This window comes from Eretmochelys imbricata, chromosome 3 (genome assembly GCF_965152235.1).
Source record: "Eretmochelys imbricata isolate rEreImb1 chromosome 3, rEreImb1.hap1, whole genome shotgun sequence".
Lineage (NCBI taxonomy): Eukaryota > Metazoa > Chordata > Testudines > Cheloniidae > Eretmochelys > Eretmochelys imbricata.
Window position 1 is genome coordinate 206,791,207 of NC_135574.1, and position 22,550 is coordinate 206,813,756.

The following is a 22,550-nucleotide window of genomic DNA, read 5'->3' on the forward strand; positions in this document are numbered from 1 at the left end:
ATGGGTAAATAGTTTGCAAGTCTGAAAGCCAATGCACTTTTCCTGAGCAAGAGACCCAGTCAAGGGATGTATCTTTGAACTGATAGTAAATATATTTACAATATTTGTGGAGCTACCCTTATACATTTTATCTTTGGTTATAGCAATGGGGAAGAGATTGCAATGAGGCTAGAACATTGAATGTATGATGACAATCAGGTGAGAATTTGAATAAAGATAGTAAAGAAAACAGGATTTATATCTGGAGTTCAGTAACATAAGCACTTTATTGCTCAGCATATGCACTATAATCTGTTTGCTGTTGTGTTACACTGGTACCCATGTGTGCATGCATTTATTTTTGTATTAGATCTACTAATCAGGATACATTCTCAAGGGAATTTATCTTCAGGATAGATTTACCTTGGAAACCTCTTATTTACAAGGAAATTGCTCAGGACAATAGGCTTCCATGAAGTAGCCTATATAAATAAGGATAAAATACAAAGGCACACAGCTCATTAAATAAAACACATACATTAAAGCTCGTTGGATTCCTGGAAATGTTTAAACTACCTGCTATTAAATTCTTTAGAATAGAACACATTTTATGCTAAATGTTTATTCTGCCTCTACACATGCATCTGCATTTTGAAGTACAAATACCTGCGTGTTGAAAAAAGTCAAATATTTGCACTCAGAACCCCCAAATGGACAAAAAGAGGCCAGGTGGAGTTGTGATTTAATTATTTTGTCCATTATGTGCACTTAGGGTTCTTAATTATTAGCACTTTAAGATTAATACAGTTTTCAGGCCATTTTTGAAGATTTACTGTACTGACAGATGACGATTCCACCAAACCATACATTGCTGGCTCCATGTATTACACTGTGATATTTTGTCACAGCATTGCTAAAACATCCAAGAGCATGCAAAGCCCTGTCAGCGTTCCAAACGTGCACATAAATCCACTTGTGGAGGAACCCCATGGGCAGAGTTGGGAATGCTTTAAATAAGCATCCTGAACCTAAGGAGATTCCCATCAGTCTCTGTAAACCTCCATCACACAATCAGCCAGTTCCTCATTCAACAAGCCTGATGGTCTCAGAAGTGTTTGGCTGTGACCAGTCAATCTAATTTCCCTTCTAGCATCTTCAGAAGGCAGATGACGTGACCTTCTGTTTTGGCATATTCTCTTCTCTTTCCCCAACCCTAGGTTACCTTTGTCCAGTCCCTCCATGTGGTGGTCTCCACTCAAAAAGCTGTGGAGTCTCCCTCTTCCTTCCTGACTGTAGTGTTGCCTGGATTGCTTCCTTTCTCTCTTCTCACTCTCCCCTTGCCCCCCATGTCTTACCATCCATTTCTTTCTCTTCCCCCCTCTTCCCATCCCCTCCCATGGATGTTTCCTCTTTCATTGCCATATACTTTGAGAATACCTGATGCTCCTTTTGTGGCTTTAGGGCTAGTTGTAGGGTGTTTCCTCGGATGGGACTCTCCCTGTCTTTTTCTTTTGGTGGGGAGGGCATCTTGACCTTGAAACTTCAGGGTTTGACTTATGAAAGGAACTTTCAGAAAGTATTTCTGATCGAGTTCTTCATGCTCAGTTACACTCCAGTAAATATAGGACCAATGCAGCTTATTTTAGAACATGGGCCATCTTTTTAGCCTGATGTAGATCCTACCAGACTTTGGTTAAGAAGGCCTCTCTCCAGACATGCTGGAGACCCTAATAAGGGTGAGAGAGTTTGGTTCCTGCTGGTCCAGACATCACCCCTTGTACTTTCTGGGATTTCATTGTGGGATGTCTGATGTGAAGCCACCCCATTTTATCTGGAATCCTAAATGTAATACTTAGTTTCCATTTATTACTTGTGAATGATAATTGGGAATGGTTTAACAATACTTCACTAGAGGCACAAAAAGTCACAGTGAAGGAAGAAGGCCATATTAGTGTAAAAAAAAACAAAAACAAAAACCCAACCTGGTTTAAAGGGGAAATGAAGGCAGCTACAAAAAATAATTATATAATATTAACATATGGAAGAAAGGGGGAATTGAATATAAATAAGTAGTTAGCAATTATAGGAAATTGATAAGAGAAGTAAAAGGGCATGAGAAATCTATGCCCAGTTGAGTTAAGGACAATAAGAAGGAATTTTTAGAAATATATATTGGGAACAAAGAGAATCTAAGAATGGTATTCATCCATTACTAAATGGAAAGGGTAGAATGATTAATAGTAATGCAGAAAAGGCTGATGTGTTCAATACATATTTGTTATGCATTTGAGGAAAAAATAGATGACATAGTTCTATCATATGATAACACTCTTTCCATTTGTCTACTATCTCAGGAGTATGTTAAGCAGCAGCTGCTGCTAAAGCAAATGTTTTTAAATCAGCAAGTCCAGATAACTTGCATCCAGGAGTTTTAAAAGAGCTGACTAAGGAGCTCACTGAAACATTAATGTTGATTTTCAATAAGTCTTGGACGAATGTGGAAGTTTCCAGAGGAAAGCTAGTGTTGTGCCAATATTTAAAAAGGGTTAACAGGATGATGTAGTTAATTTATAGGCCTGTTAGTCTGACATCTAACCAGGGCAAGATAATGGAGTGGCTGATACAGGACTCAATTAATAACGAATTAAAGGAGGTTAATATAATTAATGCCCAACCAACATGAGTTTATGGCAAATAAATTTTGTCAAATTTGATATCTGTTTTTTTTAATGAGATTACAAGTGTGGTTGATGAAGATTAAGGTGTTGTAATATACTTTTGATTTGGTACTCAGGACATTTTGACTTTAAAAAACTAGAAAGATCTAAAATTAACATGGCACACATTAAATTGTGGCTCAGAGGTCTCAAAATGTGATTGTAAATGGGGAATCATCATTCAATGAGTGTTTCTAATAGAGTCCCACAGGGATTGGTTCTTGGCCCTGCAGTATTTAATATTTTTTAGTGTCCTGGAACAAAACATAAAATCATCACTTATTAAAACTTTCAGATGACGCAAAAATTGGGGGAGTGGTAAATAAAAAGAGGACCTGTCGCTGATACAGATTGATCTGGATTATTTGATAAACTGGGCACAAGCAAACAATATACGTTTTCCTATGGCTAAATGTATATATCTAGGCACAAAGAACCTACCATACTTCTGTGATGGGAGACTCTATCCCTGAAAGCAATGACTCTGAAAAAGATTGGCGGTGGGGGGAGGGAGGCAGGGTGAGAAGGGATAAAGAGCTCAATATTACTAAGCTTAACCAAGAAGGTTAAGAGGTGACTTGATTAGTCTATACATATTTACATGGGGAATAAATATTTAATAATGGGCTCTTCAATCTAGCAGAGAAAGATACAACTTGGTCCAATGGCTGGAAGTTGAAGTAGACAAATTCAGACCAGATATAAGGCACACTTTTTTTTTTTAATGTATTTATTTTTAAACAGTGAGAGTAATTAACCATTGGAATAATTTACCAAGGGTCATGGTGGATTCTCCATCACTGACCATTTTAAAATCAAGATTGGATGTTTTTCTAAATATTAAGATCTAGGAATTATTTTGAGGAAGTTCTATGGCCTGTGTTATACAGGTCAGATTAGCTGATCACCGTGGTCCCTTTCTGGCCTAGAATTTGTGATGGTGCACATGTCCATCAGTAACAGCATAAAATATATTAGTAGTAGAACCTTTGTTATGTCCGTTGAATTGCTTCTGATATACTACATTAGATTTGCATTGTGATGGACTCTCAATTGGAAATAAGTCTGTCTTTTCAATAATAATAAATATTTTGTGACCCTGGCTATATAACCTAATTTATTTTTAACATTAACAAAAAGCAATTGCTTAGAATTTCCCTGATTTTTGTTGATGTGCTTTTGTTATTTTCATGTATTGAAATCCTGTGCATGAGGTCAATTTGAAAAACAAAACAAAACCTTCACTGAAAGTTATTTGCTTACAACTCAGAAAGAGCCATTGTGGTCTCTTGGGTAAATAGCGGATTAAGAAAAAAAGCAAATGAGTAATATTTACCTATGGGACCTGAATGATTCCAGTTGGAGCCATTCCATTCTCACAGGTAAACATATAAAGAAAGTCACAAAATCTAGGATTATTTCCGTGAGACATCAGTCCAGATCCTTGGAGGCTGCCTCATTTATTGAACCATTAGATAATTAGAGCTTGAATCTAGTAAGATTTGCAGAATCAGACCCCTAATTTGCACACTATATAATAAAAATCCTTAACAGTTGGTGGAAGTAAAAAAAAATGGAAACAATGCTGTATATTGATAAAAGGTTCATTTGAAAATACTTCTTTTAAACTGTCATTTGCTTGGGGGTGTGTGTGTGTATGTATATGTGTATATATATATATATATATATATATATATATATATGTATATGTATATATATAAAATATAATATTGTGTTGTGTACTTGATTTTAAGTTTTGGATAAAATCCATTTTTGAGTTCTACAACCAAAAATTAAAAATATGTCATTTCTATTTTAAAAAGCTTTAAATGCTCAGAAATAACTTATTTTTTTGAGAAAGTGCTAAACTTGTTTCTAGAACTTTGCTAGCTGCTTTTAGCTTGGAGCTATGCTTTATAGCAATTATAGCCTTCTGGGAAAATGTAGGTTTTAATTAAAGATAGAAAAAGCAAAAAAGAAAGCTAATACATCCTTAACTATAGAGGTATGAATGATGCTGCTGAAATGCATATGTGTACACAAGACCGAATAAACTGTCTGGGGACAATCAATAATACCGTACGTTTAGAGCCTGATCCAAAGGCCATTTAAATAAGTAGAAAGACTCCCATTGACTTCCGTGAGCTTTGGCTCAGGTCCTTCAGCCCCAAGCACGTTGGGTTAGGTATAGTTTTACCTAAACTTATTTTACTTGTGGTTTAAACAAATTTAGGTGAACTCCAGGCATGGCCTGCCTGGCCAAAATGGATGAGGAAAAATGCTTCGAAGCCCAGTTAGTCTGAAGAAATTTAAAAATATTGTAACAATGTTTCTGGCCTAGCATAGGTGGTTGCACACTGTATTTTCTTTCCTTGGTGGGTAACTCATCAATGAGAGAACACTGATGATTTCTGGAAAATGTAAAAATGTGTTTAAAAAAAAAAAAAAAAGTCTTTGTAAGTTTGTGTTAGGAATTAAATTAAACTATGAAATACAGTAACAACAATTTAACTTAGAGATAATTTAATATCTAACAATAAATATCTTGGTAACAGATTAGATCGTTAAGTAAAGATTAAGATTACATTTATGTTGAAAAATAATGTAGTTCTGAGGCCACGGATAATCGCGTGCTACAGTTATTTTTATGTATTTATTTACTTTATTTATTTTAAATGCTGTAGGTTACTCTGTTATTGAGAGAGATCCTTCCGGAAGTGCGTGGTGATAGGTCATCTATTCATAGTAATGAATCACCTTACCGTTTGCCATCAATTCTGAATGACAATGGTGAAATAAAGCACACAAAACACGCTCAATGGCTTGACAGCATTGGTACAAGGGAACAAGGTAACTAACGTTAAAAGATCCACAAAAACAAATGCATTCAAAGTTATTGTCATTCTCAGTGTATCAAGGTATATTTATAAAATATAATACCAAAGTCTGTAGAAAACTGTGTATATTACTGCAGTTCTGATGAATTAACAAATTTCTTTTTTGTCTTTACCTTGGGGTAATACAACATTCTCAAATGTCCACTCGGAGTAATTATTATTTCTGTTCACTTATTTTAAATGAACATTCTATAATGATTAGATTTCTATTTTTCTTTTTTAAATGTAAATTAGAAATGTAAGCCCTGTGTTGAGCTCCGGCTACCATTTATAAAACAGATTTAGCCATATCAAAATTAGGTAAGTATTGTTTACTTATAAACCCAGACTGGGGAATAGCTTTTTATTTTTTTTCCCCCTTCCATTTTCCTATCCATGCCAAGAAAAGCTGCATTGCATTTTCGAAGTTATGAACTGAATATGTTTATAAAAGTCTAGTTAATATCTTTAGCTAAAGAAAAGTAATATAATGTAGTCTCTTGCAATGACTAAAATATGGTAACTTCCTTGGTATGCTTTCAGAGCATTCCTTACATGAAAAACTAAAAGCGACAGGCAATTAGGATGCAGTCCTCTTTACACAGCAAACATAAACAAACTGATTTAGATCTCCTAAATTCATGCCAGTTTGACCCTTGGAGGAGATTTAAACTATTTAATTTTCCAGTGTGATGTGTACTATTGCTCTTGGACTATTGGGCAAGACTGTAGTGTTTATAGATTTTGGATATTGTTGTTGGTTTTTAAAAAAATCTCATCAGGACATACATTATTTAAGACATTTGGTTAGCTCGCTGCTTTCTCTGGAAGCTACACAGAGACACAGTAGCATCATATTTGACTAAAGTTCACAGTAGGCTCCTCTTTTAAGAACTGTAATGGACAATTTAGATCAATAAATAAGAGATAACAAATGTGAAAAATTAAAGGGAATAGGGCTTAAAAGAACAAACCAGTCTGATCATTGTGGCTTTGAAATGTGTTTTCATTATTGTGTGTTCACACACAGAAGTCACAAGCTGGTGTGAAGATGAGAGCAAGGAAGAAAGCTTGGCAGAAAAGATCCCTATTACAGGTAAAAGTAATGGCTGCATAATAGCCTCAAATACAGTATTCAACTTTATTATATAATCAAAACATTGCATTTCAGTGGTTTGTGCATCCACTAATAGTGAGTAAATTCTGTTAGTACATACTGAGCACAGAGATTAAACGTAAGATCATAGAGTACACGCTTATGTTAACATAAACCAAGATGGAAAAATAACAGTGCCTATTTAATTCCTTGTAATCATGTTATACATTTAAACCATGTGAATATCCTCTGTCATTTAGCCTTTGAGGTCTTAGTATCGGTGTTACAAAGGTCAGTCTCCATGGGGAAGATCCAGTAATTATATGGCAAACTACAGATGTTTCTGATTTGATTCTTTTCTTTTCTGTAGTAATTGAACGTGGGTATCATTAGAATAAGAGCAGAAAAAACTATGCTAGACAGGAAACTCTGCTTGTGCCTCTGTTATAAAGGCTGTCTGGTAATTTAAACATTTTATCAATAAGGTTTATCAAGACGTGCTAAGATCTCCCTATAGCAGATGTATGATGCTTGTTTAGATGGAATTTGAAAAATATCATTACCTTTTTAGTGTTAAGGTATCAATAGCATACTCTAGTATCCAGGACAGAACTCTGGATTTGTAATCTGTCTAAATGTATTACCTTATTTTGTAAAGTGTGGTCTACTTCATTATAAATTCAAGTGTGTGGCTCTGTATTTATGCAGGTGTATACAATCATATGGAGGTGATGAGGCATACATGTGCACATACAATATTTGTTGGTTTTCTGGCTTGGTTTTTTTTTAAAAATATAAAAACAGGAGAATAATGCTTCTGAGGAGATTTTTTAACATTTCTTTTGTGAACCCTGTTTTATAGCTCAAATATAAAGACTTACTCCTTGTATTCCAGGGTTTCACCCTAAGAGTGGTTTCCCTTTATTAAACAAACAAATTAAAGACATAACTTTGACCTTTTTCCACTTTGGAGAGGGGAAAAATACCTAAGTTTACTGGCTTTGTGTGGTGTTTTTCCTTTCCTGTATCCAAACATGGGTTTGTTTTTTAACAGAATAACTGAACTGAATTTTAGAGAGGAAAAAACAAAATACAGTTTAGGAACCTAAAAACTTTAACAGAATTAATGTGTAGCCTCAAAATGACAAATGCACTTTGAAAACGTGGGTGGGTGGGTAGTTAAACCTACTAGGATACAAGTTCTGAGTTCACTGTTTCTCCTGCAAAGAGTGGATGATATTACTAACACATAGACCAGTGTAAAGAATGCTCATCTTCTCTATGTAATTACATCACTAATAACTCCTTGAGGAGAGCACAGAATCCTGAATTTGCATCTTAGTAGTTAAAGAGCCTTTCAGTTTACTTTTCGATTTCTTTTCATTTTAAGGTACATTCATTGTGAGGTCTGAAAGAGATGTTGTACAATAGATTCCTCTAACTTAAAGGTGCCTTCTAATACCATCCTATTTAAAAGACTCTCTTGATTGGGGTCCAGTCTTGCATACAATTGACCCAAGTGGGGAGTCAAATTGCTAGCATCCAGCACTCCAGGGGGCACTGGGTATGTCAAACACTAGATTGCTGTGCCGCAAGAGCAGGCAAAAGCGGACGTGCCTCTTTGTGCAAGCAGAGAACTCCCCACCCCTTACGTTATTCTAATTAAATGTTCATTGTGTGAAACTTAAACAAAAACAAATATTACTATTTCTCTCTTTTGTGAAACTACTGAAAAGCTTTAAGTAATCAATATTCAATTACTAAAATAATGGAAAAATCATTTTAATAAATTGACACCTGTGCTTTACAATCAGTTCATGCTGATTGACACCTTGCTTTCCACGCCAGTTCCGGGGTGATTTTGTCAACTAGTGTTCTGTCATTTTCTAAGAGCATGAGATATGCCATTTGAAAGCTAGGTTACTTCTTTCAGATGCGATACATCTTCAGCCCATGATCTGCCGCAGGTTTCAGTTGGCCTTTGTTGATTTCCTGACCCTTCCGTTAGTTTTTTAATAAAGTACCTGTACGTTTTGTCTGTCTGCTTGTCCTTGTACACTCCGGTCTTTGTGGCAACACCTAGCCCACTTGATGCCTGGACTAGAATTTTCAGTCTGTTTTTATGAGAAAAATTTTTGAGCTCAGATTAACTTTTTTTTAAATGGTTCATGTCTCTGATACTTTGTTACAGTTTTTCTGTACTACTTATATTGAGTTTAATGCATCTAAGCTCAGTCTTGAACACTCAATGCACCCTTTTCCAATGGGGATTCATTGCAACAAGGTGTTGTTTTGAGACCTTAGAAGCACTTGAGGCTTTGGGGAATCATTGTAGCTCTTGATGGGGTTTTTTGCCTTTACTGCGAATGTTGAGTTGGAGGGGCTTCAGCATGTTTTTTATGAAGTCTGTGTTGAAACTTCATGGGTACCTGACAAAGCTCCCGGGCAGTTCTGTTTTATTCCTCTTGTTCTACTTTTGTTCCAGAATGTTCTCTTCACCCTTGCCACCTGGGAAGGAGTATCTGTGGCTTCAGGAAGATGTGTGACTGCTGTATCCTCTGTCTTGGAGTCAAGCGTGATGTTTACGGGTACTAGTTGTTACCCAGAGATAATCCTTTTTCACATGGAGCACCTTAAGCCTCCCCTAGTGGTAACCTGAAAGTGCTTCATAGGATTCATCTTCTAAACAGAGGCCTCAGTTGTTCTGTTCTGCTGAATAATTGGACCTAACTTCCCAATAGGACCAGCAGATCCACTTCAAATATCCACATTGAATCTGAGATCTCCTAAGTGTGTAAATGCATTGATACCATCAGCACATTGCCACGGTAGGGTGATGGTGCTGAGCTTTGACTCAGTTCATGAGGCATCACTTCCATGAAAGTGCCAAATACAGAAGGTACCATGTGGGAGCCAGACACCTTCCGATGCATCACTATAGAAGCTCTTAACTCCTGCCAGCTCCAAACTGGAACTGCAGGATACTTCTCTCCAGCAAGGTGTAGCAATTGGAGACAAAGTTAAGGAATCTTGATGATAGCTTGTTGAGTGAACTGTTAAGTCTTTTAGGTTCCATAGTTTTAGTATCTCAGAAATAATAGTATCATCGCAATACCATGAGAGCACCATCAGAGATTGCTGGCCAGGGCACAGAAGTTGATTCAGCAACTCAGGCGGTGTCATTCTTGATGCCAAGACCCTTCGGACCATGAGACTGAGAGTCTTTCTGCAGCTGGTGTTGATGCTTGGATGAACTGAATCATTAGAGTGGGGGGAGGGTTATGTTTCTGAGGTTAATGAGTGCTCTTTGGACATGGATGAAGCCGTTTTTATCTCCACAGCAAAAGAGCAGCAAAAAAGTGACTCTGCTCTCGTGGGGTTTTTTTCCCCACCAACTTTTAAAGAAGCTAACTAAGACAAATGGACTTCACTTAGTTACTGTCCAGGTACCCTCAAGTGCCAAGACTGATTAGTACCTGGATGAGGAGCCCGCTTTGAATGGGATTGCTGTGACCTCCCATCCTATTCTTCATGACTTTACTGGAGAACTTTTGAAAGGCACCTTGCATCTCCTTCCCTTGTCCTGTTGATTAGGGAAAAAAATACTTTATCTGAGGACACTTCCAGCTGTGTCTTCCATTCCACACACACATTTATGATTGAGGTAGCTGGTATCAATGGGAAGACCAGTTGAACTCACAGCAGTGTGCCAAAACCTTGAGTTTGATTATGGGATTTGTTTGATTATCAGGTTTACTATTCTGCAGCTACTACCAAGCCTGTGTGATCAAACGGCAGATCAAGCTAGGAAGGATGTTGATCTGTCTTGGCAATAGGTAAAATCATACTTTGGTGTGACCAATATTTGTCAGAGCTGCTTCCAGACCCATCAAGAAAAATTTTGGGCCTGGTACACCATGTTTGCTGGGGCCCCACCCCCTTCCATTTCCCCCCTAGTATACACTGAGCTTTAGGGCTGATGGGTTAAATAACAGATATTACAGATGTTTTGGGGGCCCTGATACAATTGTCACCCCTTCCTATACTACTCATGAGAGCTGGCTGCTTCCTCAGGATTAGCTGCCCAGAAGTATTCATAGGTTTCAGAGTAGCAGCCGTGTTAGTCTGTATCCGCAAAAAGAAAAAGAGTACTTGTGGTACCTTAGAGACTAACAAATATGTCTCTAAGGTGCCACAGGTACTCCTTTTCTTTTTTTTTTTTAGAAGTATTCATGTTTGCAATAGAGATTCAGAAAAACCTTGAGGGCCTTCCGTTCCCTTTAGAACATAAGAATACCCATAGTAGGTCAGACCAATGATCCATCTAGCCCAGTATCCTTTTGCAACAGTGGCCAATGCCAGATGCTTCAGAGGGAATGAACAGAACAGGGCAATCATCAAGTGATCCATCCCGCATCGTCCAGTCGCAGTATCTGGCAGTCAGAGGCTTAGGGACACCCAGAGCATGGGGTTCCGTCCCTAACCATCTTGGCTAATAGCCATTGATAGACCTATCCTTCAGGACCTTAGCTAATCCTTTTTTGAACTCATTTTGAACTCATTGGCCTTCATAGCATCCCCTGGCAACAAGTTCCACACGTTGACTATGCATCATGTAAAGTAGTACTTCCTTTTGTTTGTTTTAAACTTCTTGCCTAAGAATTTCATTCGATGTCCCCTGGTTATTGTGTAATGTGAAGGGGTAAAGAACATTTCCGTATTCCCTTTGTCCACATCATTCATGATTTTTTTTAGACCTCTATCATATCCCCCCTTAGTCATCTCTTTTCCAAGCTAAAAAGTCCCAGTCTTTTTAATCTCCATATGCTTAATCATTTGTGTTGCCCTTCTCTGTACCTTTTCCAATTCTAATATATCTTTTTTGAGATGAGGGTGACCAGAATTTCATACAGTATTCAAGGTTTGGGTCTATCATGGATTTATGTAGTGGCATTATGATATTTACTGTGTTATTATCTATTCCTTTCCTAATGATTCCTAGCATGGTTAACTTCTTTGACTGCTTCTGCACATTGAGCGAATTTTTTCAGAGAACTATCCACGAGGACTCCAAGATCTCTTTCTTGAGTGGTAACAGTTAATTAAGACCCCAACCTTTTGTATGTAGAGTTGGGATTGTTTACCAATATGCATTACTTTCATTTATCAACATTGAATTTCATCTGCCATTTTGTTGTCTAGTCACCCAGTTTTGTGAGATCCTTTTGTAACTGTTTGCAGTCTGCTTTGGACTTAACTTTGAGATATTAGGTCAAGGTTGCTTTTCAGAAGGACATAAACTAAACCACTCAGTATTCTCTGGGCTCGGAATGTCCTCATCCTTTTCCCATGAGGAAAGGAAAAGGCACCTGCTAAGAAGATGTCTGCATTCAGAGCTGCCCATTACCTCCAACTTTTTTCTCAGGTCCTCTGGCTCAAGAGCAGCAGCAGAAGCCAAAACGGACTAAGTCCCCTTTCTCAAGGCACAAGTAAAGCAAATGGTTTTCGAAGGGCTCCACAGCAGTTAGCCAGTCAGCCATTCTCAGTAGTCTGCTGGAACCTTCATTTCAGAAGGAAGTTTCAAGCTGTCTGCCTCTGATGGGCCCTAGTTATGATGGATGACTCACACTTCACCCTACTTTTCCTCCTGGAAAAACTGTGTGCATATGTCAGGAAGTGATGCTGCATGAAATCAAACTCTCCAAAGAGAGTGCCTCTCTGGGTGGCAAACCCTGCATTGTGGAGAAGATGTGAGCAATTCACATACCCCTCCATGATAGTAGAAGTGGACTTTTTAAACCCTTCTCAAAAGGAGAAAATTGAAGGTTTTTACATGGAAGGTCATTTTCCTGAGAGCCTTGACTTAAGCTCACAGAGGGCCATGTTATAATACCCTTCTACTAAATAGCTCCTTACTCCACTTGGACTTCAGAGGGACTACTTATGGTATAAGGTACTATATAGCATGAGCAAGCGAATCACAGTCTGGCCAAGAATGAGTAAACTTTCAGGTCTAATAGGAGATATCTAAGAAGACCTGCATCATGGCTGCAGCTGGCTCAGGTCAGATGACTCAGGCTCATGAGGCTAAAAATTGCAGTGTAGTTGCTCTGGCTCAGGTTGGAGCCCAGGCTCTAAAACTCTGTGATGGGGGCAGGTGTCAGAGCCTGGGCTCCAGCCCAAGCAGGAATGTCTACACTGCAGTTTTTAGCCACGCAGCCCAAGGTGGCCAGGCTCCAAGACTCAGTGCTGCAGGTTTTTTATTGCAGTGTAGACATACCTGTAGTGACTGATTCATGTTATATAAGATTGTACAAGAATAAATTGGTGGATGTTATGGATTCATCCTTCATTCTAGTTTCTTTCCTAAAGATTTTCACCTTAGAGTGTCAAATATGAGCTTTGTATTTTTGGGGGCGGGGGCTGCTTTATGAAGCATTTACAAGGCTTGAAATATAAAGAATATTAAATCTGTCGTGCTTGATTTTGTTGGAGGACTGCTTGGAAGTCTTGTTTGTGCCTCGTGAGCCAACTCGGCGCCTAATTGAAGGGCCAGTCTTTAATGAAGATAGCTTCTCTCCCAACGGGTTGATTGTGTCTTTGAGTTAAATAGATATTAACAAAGATATACAAAGAGTTTGAATACAAATGACTTCCTTATTCCAGTCATCAGGTTTTACTTGTTGGCATCTTGAATGTCATAATCCTTCTGTTCTCCAGGTATCTTTACTGTCTTCCTGAAGAAGAAGAGTAAAAACAACCTGAATGTCTAATGTAAGAATAGGCAGAAAAAAAATCTTAAAAAAAAACAAAACCTACTTTTTAGGCCTTCCTCATACATCCTAAAGAAGATAAAAGGGCACAAATCCAATTTTGTTTTTGCTTTTCACGTTGCCTTTAATGAGCCAATCATACTGCCAACTTTTTTCCTATGCCTGCACATCCTTCCTGGTGAGGTCCTTCTTTGAACGTGAAGTTAAAAGGTTCTGGGGGCTCCAATTGGAGTGGACTAATAAAGGCTTTAATAAGTCTTCCCAACTTTTTGTTTCATTTGATATCATTTCATTAGGAATCACTGTTATGGGGAGGTTCATGTGTAAATGACTGCAAGTTGCATTTTTTTACTGTTGTGCTCTGACAGTCCTGCAGTGGGAAGGTCCGGTCACACATGCTATCTAGAGAAATTTGGGCTGCTAGCCTCAGGGATGTTTTGGTACAAGGCATGCGGTTCTTCCTACGTATGTTTGAGAAACACTGAAAGTCTGAGCTTAGTTTTGACATCTAGGCAGAAATGTCTGTTAGATCTTGTAAGTCTTCTCCCAAGTGTCTTTTTTTTTTTTTTTCCTCTTGGGATTTTTTGAATTGGCCAATCTTTGTAAGTTTTTGCTTTTGTGAGAGCATGTCCTTTAAGCTTTGTCAGTTTATGCTTCTTGTTATGATTAGAGGTATCTTATATCTCTCTTCATTAAAATAAAAAACCCAAACAGATACTTTCAGGTTTCTTTGTTGGGTATTGGCCTGCTTTTGGACACTGTTGAAGTGTTTTATCAGTGTTTTAATGCTGAGGTTTTCTTCAGCTCTATATTCTCCAGAGAGTGAATCCTGTGATTATGGTGGTTGTTTTTTTTTTTTTTTTTAAAGGGGAAATTATTTTCCTCTAACTTTGCTTCTTTGAAGGTATCACATAAGATTCTTATTTGTGGACCTATTTCCCATCAGAGTTTCGGAAGTATTCTCACCCTGTGTTTGCGCCTCTCTTCTGTATCTCTCTATCTCTGCCTTTATATTAGGGGAATTTAGTGGTTGTAAAAGGGTACTGGATTGACAACACTCAAAAGTGCTCCCCAAAAAACAGCACAGACAGCAGCTGGTCGCAATGGGGAGCACACTTCTACCAGGGTTAGGGTAGATAATAGTTTGTGGCAATTTAATCCTTGACTACGCTTTTGAGACTACCAAAAATGTAACCATCACAATCAGTTGTGTTGGTGGAGGTTATTTAGATCGTAAGTTGCACGACTGGAACTGTTTTTTATTTTGTGTTTGTGTAGCACCTAGCAAAGTGGAAGCCCAATCAATCCCCCAAGTGCTACTGTAATATAAATAATAGTTATAATAGTATATACATTATTATAGCTCATTATATATGATCTATAATAATTAACAAGGTAACTAAAGCTGTAAGGTTTGTTAATGGTTTCTGATAGTGTTCATTTGAAGGGATGATTAACTTTAAAGGTGACTATTTAGATATCAAGATTACGAACTGATATTGATCAAAGCATTCAAGAAAGGAGAAAGATAATCATGTTCGGAAGTGAGTGACCTTTCACTGGGTACCCCAAGGGGGTGGAGATTGGTGTGTGGACACAGCTTGCTGAAATACCACTGATTTCTCCCACTGTGCCCGTCCACCCCCAATTTGCCTGTGTGTGTGTATAGTTCTAGTTAATATTATTGCACAGTAGTGATGACCCCCATACACACCCTGGCTTTGCTGGTCTAGTTTACAGTTTTATGGTAAGTATGAGTGAGGGTTGGGGAGTGTGTGTGTTTTGCTGAGAGATTGTGTTGATTTGTGCAGGCGGTGAATGAGGGGTGTGTGCTGCGGTGAGGGGCTACATGTGTTTGGGATTATTGTGGGGAGTGGTGGTGATGGTGGGGGTATGTGGGTGGTTTTGAAAAGCTATGGCAGTTTATTCTTTCCCTGTGGTTCTAATCATGTTGTTCTGGTGTCTGCCTGGGGGATCTCCATTTCCCATGTATAAGGAGGGATTGGTGTCAGCCACTTCTGCAGCAGAGTCTCCCACCACCCTGCTCTGTGTGGGACCAGGAATCTGCACAAGGGGAGGTGGCAAGCAGTGAACAGGTACAGCTGGAGGATATGTACTTTGTTCCCCAGCTGGGCCTCCATAGTTACACCAGAAAGGATAGGATAGCCCTAACCTTCCATAGCCCTCCTCCACTTTAAAGTGGGTCTTGGGGAAGCTATCAGTTGAGGAGGTCCTGGTAGTGTGGCTTCATTGGTGTGGCACTGACAGACTGGGGGCTCCAGGGATCCCATGAAGCACAGAGCCTATGGAGGAGTGATCCCTGGCCTCCATGGAATCCCCAAGCATCAGTAGTCTTTGAATTCTGTTGGGGACAGAACATATATCCCACTTCTCCACCCCCCCACTTTACAGAACAATTTGGTAAGAATTCCTTGTGGAGATGCTCTGTTTTCCTCCCTATTTTCCCCTTTCATGGATTTTTCTTTTGTGAAAAGTTATCTTTGGCCATATGGTAATTAAGTATTAAAGTTGTACAATTAAGCACTGAAAAGGCAGGAGAAGCAAAAGTGAATGTGCAACCTTAACTCTGCCCCCTGTGTGTGTGTGTGTGTGTGTGTGCTTAATGGTACTTTTAAATTGGTAGTTGCATGTTACCTAAGCTGCTCACACATTTAAGTCTCTCTCTAAACACATATTGTATTTAATGGTTTAAGGAAAAAGCATGCCATTACATAATTAAAGGCACCATTGTCGTACATATGGTTGAGTGCTCTTTTAAAAATTTTGTTTTTGTTGACTTTTGAATGCTGTTCAGCCTAGTGTTACGTTAGGACAGCTTTTTGCATTTAATAAGGTTAATTTAGGTGAGGGATTTCTGTAGCATGATATCATTAGCGTACTAGAATTAGCGTTTAGACCAAAAGAATAGCACAGAATTTGGTTTTATGTAGAGTTTCATACTATCCCAAAGCTTGCTTTACTGTACACAAGCTGTTTTATAATACAGTGAATAAGAAACCTATTAGGACAATGATTATGCTGGAAAATATAGTAACCGCTACATGCTTAGCAGTAGTTTACATGTAGCCTTAGATATGATGATCTGTTTTACTGGGGAAGTGTGATTGCCAACACTGGATTATTTTCCAAGGGACAATGTTGAACTAAGCCACAGTTCTATAAGGAACAAAAATTAAGTCTCTTTTTGGCTGTTCTTAAAGATCTGCTCTCTCAACAGACCACATAGCCACTAAATCTTACATTTTGTGCCTTTACATTGCATTGGTTACCGATGTTTTGTCACAATGACGAAACACTACAAATGCATATAATTATTACTACTTACTTGCACTGCCATAAACCTTGTCAGCTAGGGATCAAGGCCACATTGTACTAAGCACTTGTATACTTGTAATAAGAGACATTTCCCATAACAGTCTAAAATATTGGCATATGACAAGAGACAGGTGGATTCCCCAAACAAGTACGAGTTAAGATGAGGTATGAGCAAAGTGATCACTTTTATATAGTAAACGTCAGTCACAGCACACCAACTGCCTAGTCCCCTTCCCCCCACCCCCAAAATGTTTTGTAGGCATCACAGCAGAGATGAGTTTTAAGGAAGGATTAGAAGAAAGATAATGTAGTGTATTTAGATTTTAAAGGGACTTCTCACATTCGTAACGGGTGGGATGCAAGAAAGTACAAAAATGTTTGAGGAAAACGTGGGCAATGAAAGCTGGTATCGGTAGGGCAAGAGTGAGGATTCATGGCACAATATTGTATTACAGTTGAAAAGTAGGACAAAGCTAAGCTATGAAGGGCCTTAAGGGTGGAGGACAAGTAGTTTGTGTTTGATGTGGTGGAGAAGAGGAAGCCAATGAAGCGATGCAAAGAATGTCTGAAGGGTCTGGTGAGGGTGGTAAGAGTGCAGGTGTTGATGCTAGAGCAGTGCAGAAGGCAATACTCAAGATGCGAGATGTTCAAGGACTTGAGTTTTAACAGCATGGGCAAAAAAACAAGGCTGGAATTTTGAAAGGTTGTATAGGAAGATGGAGCAGCAAATAGATATGGCTTGTATGGGTGGATAAAAAGAGATATGCAAGTCCAAGGTGAAGCCCATCTGACAACCCTGATGTAACAAGGAGAGGGGAGGAGATGGGTGGGAAAAGAACAAGGGCTCATTTTTGACTGTATAAAGTTTCAGTTGATGGCTAGACATTATGATGAGATGTTAAAGACTGGCTGAAATGAGTTTGAGCAGATGGAGACAGGTTTGGAGCAGAGAAGTAGATTTGAGTCATCAGGGCAAAGAATGTGGTTGAAGCCATAGTTGCAGATATCCTCCAAAGATGGGATGCAAAAGCTTTAAAGGAGGGAGCCTAGGATGGAGCCATATGGGACTCCCACCAAAAGAGGGAAGGAGGAGATGAGGACCCACCAAATGAGACACTGAAGGAGTGATGAAAGAGGGAGGAGAACCAGAAGATGGCAAAGTCACAAAAGTCCACTGCTCCTCTCCCACATTTGCCCCATGGCATTTAAAAAGTTCCTTTGAACCTGGATAGGTGTCGGGCTTTCCAGCCTGAAATGAGGGATAGTCTCGGTCTAGCACTCCATCCTTCCCCAGCACTCTTACCAAATCTTCTAAGAATGTCCAAAAAGCATATTTACCCTAATGCGTAGTGCTCTCTGACCTGTGGTGGTGACACAATGATGCTAATCTAGAAGTAAAGGTCTTCATGGGAAAATGTGAAGATTTGAGCCCATCCATCCTATTTATATCCTGCAGTGCTTGCTCAATATGTGGTTAAAGCTGATATTAATATCCCTGGCTACTGCTATTAGATGATGAACTGCCGAGACTACTTTGTATTAGAACTTCAGTAGGAGTTAAAAGTTCTGGAAAAGTGACACTCTGACCTGCAGTTAGTTGCCTTGCTAGTGAGAATAGTTAACTGAGCAAACAGAAGTCTTTTTCCCCCCCAAAAAAAATCTGTGTTCCATGGATGCACATGGTTCTAATTTTCAGCCCTGCCTTCCATATGCGCTCATATAAATCTGAAAATCAGGACTCCGATTTGGCCGCTAACTAGCGGTATGATGTAATGACATCCTCTCAAGTTGCTGCCTTATTCTGCTGAATCTCAGCTTTCATGTATAAAACAAAACCAAAGGAAGTCTCTAACGGTCATGGTTGCAAAGAAAACTTCAAAAACCTGAACATAGCGTAACAGCAGCCAAGATCTCTCTGAGTCTGCAGAGAGCATGCAGCAATAACTTGGGGAGGTGTGAACTGCCCCAGTCCTCTCAGTGAGTTGTTAGTTCAGATGCCCAGGGGCATTAACTATTTGCGTAAGAAAGGAGAGAAGGGCATCACAGATCTGCACCATTTACTGCGAGTGGTCTTATTTTGGTGCCACAGTTGGGGTAGCATTTGGGAGATACCACCACGTATTTCCCGCCACCAACTCCAGGAGGCTAGCAGAGCCCATGGGCATATTCACGCCATACTCAGAGGAGCTCAGAGGACATGCCCAATCAGAGTTTGCACATCTGCATAACCTACTCTTAAGGGCATTTAATTTGATAGGGTGTAGCTTATTTTGTGGGCAGAGCACCACATTTTGTTTTCCTGTTGGATCTCTGCTGAAAATACACCCCATTTGTTCCCATAAAAGAGGCCATGCCTACAATGTTTGCTGCATGTGCAAGATTTGCTGACCCTAAAAGTTCTTAAGATCATATTTTTACATTTTTTTTTTAAAAGCCACAATCTTCAATCTGTGTTTTGTCCCTTGTGGTCTTTAGAAATAAAGTGATTCCATTAAGACCTAACTCATCCAAATTGGATTAAAATTGTTGTAGTACTTCACTGCTCAAAGAAACCTACAAATAAACAACTTAACATTATAAAGCTTTCAAAAATAAAATCTCTTTTCTTGATGTGTGCCTGTCTTGATTCCATTGCTACTGCCTGCAGCTCAACTGCTTTCACTCTCTTATCCAGGAGCTCCTCTTTTGATCTCCCATGGGTACATGTGCTTCTCTGCATGTGTTCCTCACTCTTTCCCTCATAGCAAAGTTTCTTTTCGTGTCACCAGCTCTTTTGAAAGTGGTCAGACTTCTCGCCGTGAAGTGGCATACTGCTGCCACTAGAACTCCTAGACTTTACCTCCTCTCATCTTCCCCCGTGAATACGATTTTTTTTCTTTTTCTGGCCTCTTTGTTGGAAGTGCAGGACACACTGTGAGGAGGGTTTGTGTATTGTAAATCTGTTAACAGACTTGTATGCGTGATTCAGGTTATAGAAACTGTGTCTGATTATGAAATGCATATCCACTTGTGGGGGGAAAACTGTCAGAGACTTAGAAATTATATTTTACTCTTTCAGGGATAGAATGAAGTTGGTAAGAGTTACAGTTATTCATATTTTGGTTTTCAGTTGTGTCTCACATAAATAATGTTTAGGTCCCAAATCTCATTTACCCTCAATCGCCTTTACAATACAAAGAAGCCTTAAAGTGAGTGTACTGTAATTTGAGAATCAAGCCCTGTAGTTCAGAAATATTTAAGAAAAGGCCTGATTATATTGATGAGTTGGAACTAAATTGGTATACAATTTGTACTCATTGAAGCATAGAGGGGAAGTAAGAGGCATGTAGAAAAAAGCAAACCGGTAAAAGAACCTTAAAATACAAATTTTGTTGTCTATTTAAGTCACAACATTAAGTATTTTATAGAATTTGAGAGGGAGCAGGAATGACCTACCGCAACAGAAAGAATTGTAGCCCTCTGAAAATAATCCTAATGAAAGAGGAAGGCAAATAAGTGACCTAAGTAAACAAGACTTCAGGAAAAAGGAAAAGAGAACAATTGAGAAAAAATATACATAACAGTGAGATTTTGCTTAAATTGACACATGATGCAAATACAGCTATTGGAACAGAATCTCAGTACCCCAAAGGCTGTTTTTCTAAAATTAGTTAAAATGTGCAAAAATGCACTAATTGTGTGCAGTTATTTCTACAAATAACTTTCCACCTGTCTGAAGGAGATTGTGTGTTGTACTGTTGTCAGTTCTGCCAGGTCATGAGAATAAAACCTCAAGTGTAAAAACAAATGAAACAGAACTAAAGTACGAGTCAACTCCTCGTTCTGCAGATTGACAGAGGTTAGGACTGATAATGAAATGACATGGACAGGTTTTAAAGAGAGTCCCATGTGGTAATGGGGTCAGGGATGAGGATTTTTTTATTTTGTTTTACAAATAAAGTAAACCTACCCCATGGGAGTGCCCCTGTCCAAGCAATGGAGATTGAATTGGCCAGTTTATTAAAAATGTCAGGGACACATTTTGCTAGTGCATTCTGTTCCAGTATCACTGTACATTTTTAAAACAGATTCTTAAAATGGTATCTCTTTGATACTCTTCGATTGTACTTTCTTCCAAAATATCACAAGAAAAAAACACATAGTGAACAGTTATTTTACAATATACAGTGTTGATTTCAGAGTCCAAGACACCTTCTTGTTCTCGGTTGCTTAAATAATATCTGTTTCCATTGATTTCTGTAAGTCAAAAGTTACTGTGTGGACTACCTTTTAATTAAGTGTTTGCTAAATGTTTACATTTGGTGTTTATACTTACCACAGGTTTGAATATCGATAGCAATAGTTTCAAGACCAAGAAAATCAACAAAATCAGTTCTGAAGCTAGTTTTTCATCTTGTGAAGGAAGAAGTCCTTTGTCAAGGTAAAGTCATTAGACCATTTCATTTCTGAATGGCTTTAACAGAGTAAGAAGTGCCAGTAGAAAATGAATAAAACTCTGAATATGTATTATTTTGTCTGTGACTTGAACGAGGGTTAAGGTTCGTATTTGTGTTTATTCAGTATAACAACCTAAACTTTAGTACACCTTAGAAAATATTTGCACCAAAGTCAGGTATTGTTTTGCAGCTGTTGTTTTCTCATTTTAAGACTCAATTGACATCTCAGTGAACCACAAATTAGCGTGTACAGCTGCTCTCAGTAGGGCTACTTAGAGACCAGACAATAGAAGTTGTCAGGAAAAGGGCAGACATAAAACATAAAGTCTTGAAGAAATAAAGTGGCATGTTTCTTCTTGTAGATGTAGCTGAGAAGTAAACTAACTGTAGCTCAATACGTATTTTTAAAAAAGTATTCGATGCCAGAGTATTTGTTACTTTTCTTTTCCTTTCAAAATGAGTATGTTTAATTAATGACCTTGCCTTTTTCTTAAAGGTGCAATTTATCTTTTTAGATTTGTTAAACTGCAGCAGTTCCTTTTGATTCTTTGAGCTGTGTGATCTTAGATGTTCCTTGAATTTGTCATCAGCATGAAATACTAATCAAACAATGGCAGTCAAATTAGTGGTCAAGAAACAGTATAAAATGGAATATAATACAACTATCAACTATCTCCTGAAATTTTAGCTTGGCTTTAGATTGTAATCTGGATGCTTATTAAAACATCACAGTAAGTGGGTTCTGTTAGTATGTGGCTCCTTGTCAGAAAACTGACATTTATGACTGCCGATAAAATACTTTTAAGTATTTTGATGAATTATTTAATTTTATCTATATTTACAGCATGTTTACATCCTTTTGTACTTTGTAATATTCATAATGATTTTATTGGGGACATTAATTGTCATAGGAAACAGTTCCAAGATAATTTTAGAAGAAATCTTAATTTCTTATTTTGTGCTGATTTATATTTCATTTTAAAAATCACAATATTTTCTCTTATTCCAATGCAATAAAGTTAATTCATGTGAAATAATTAAGACTTATGAAAAATATTGACAAAGTAGGTGTTTGCTTTTGTTTAAAATAAAACCTTCCATTTTAAGATGATTAAACTTAACTTAATTTCTGTTTGGGAGACTGATACGCTAAGTAAATAAAACCTAATATTATGAAGTGCAAATGAGTTTGTTTTTGTAATTTTTTTTAAAAGCCCCATGTTTATACATTTTGGGTTAGCCCTCTGCTCTCGTTGACTTCAGTGAGAGAAGGATCAGGCCCTTAATGTGATTATTAAAATGCAGGTCTTGGGTCTTTTAAGAAAATATGTACAATT

At 38.1% G+C, this 22,550-nt stretch overlaps 1 protein-coding gene across 6 annotated transcripts in view; it reads left to right on the forward strand.

Annotated features, from left to right (window-relative positions):
• The window catches only part of KIZ (kizuna centrosomal protein), a 99,275-nt gene that overhangs the window by 65,143 nt on the left and 11,582 nt on the right, over positions 1-22,550 (forward strand). For 5 of the 6 annotated variants that reach the window (XM_077814157.1, XM_077814160.1, XM_077814156.1 and 2 more), the window contains 3 exons: positions 5,381-5,546; positions 6,603-6,668; positions 21,098-21,197. In XM_077814157.1, coding sequence (XP_077670283.1) covers positions 5,381-5,546; positions 6,603-6,668; positions 21,098-21,197 — 332 coding nt within the window. The remainder of the gene's footprint in view (positions 1-5,380; positions 5,547-6,602; positions 6,669-21,097; positions 21,198-22,550) is intronic. The other variant, XM_077814158.1, reaches the window with a different exon arrangement.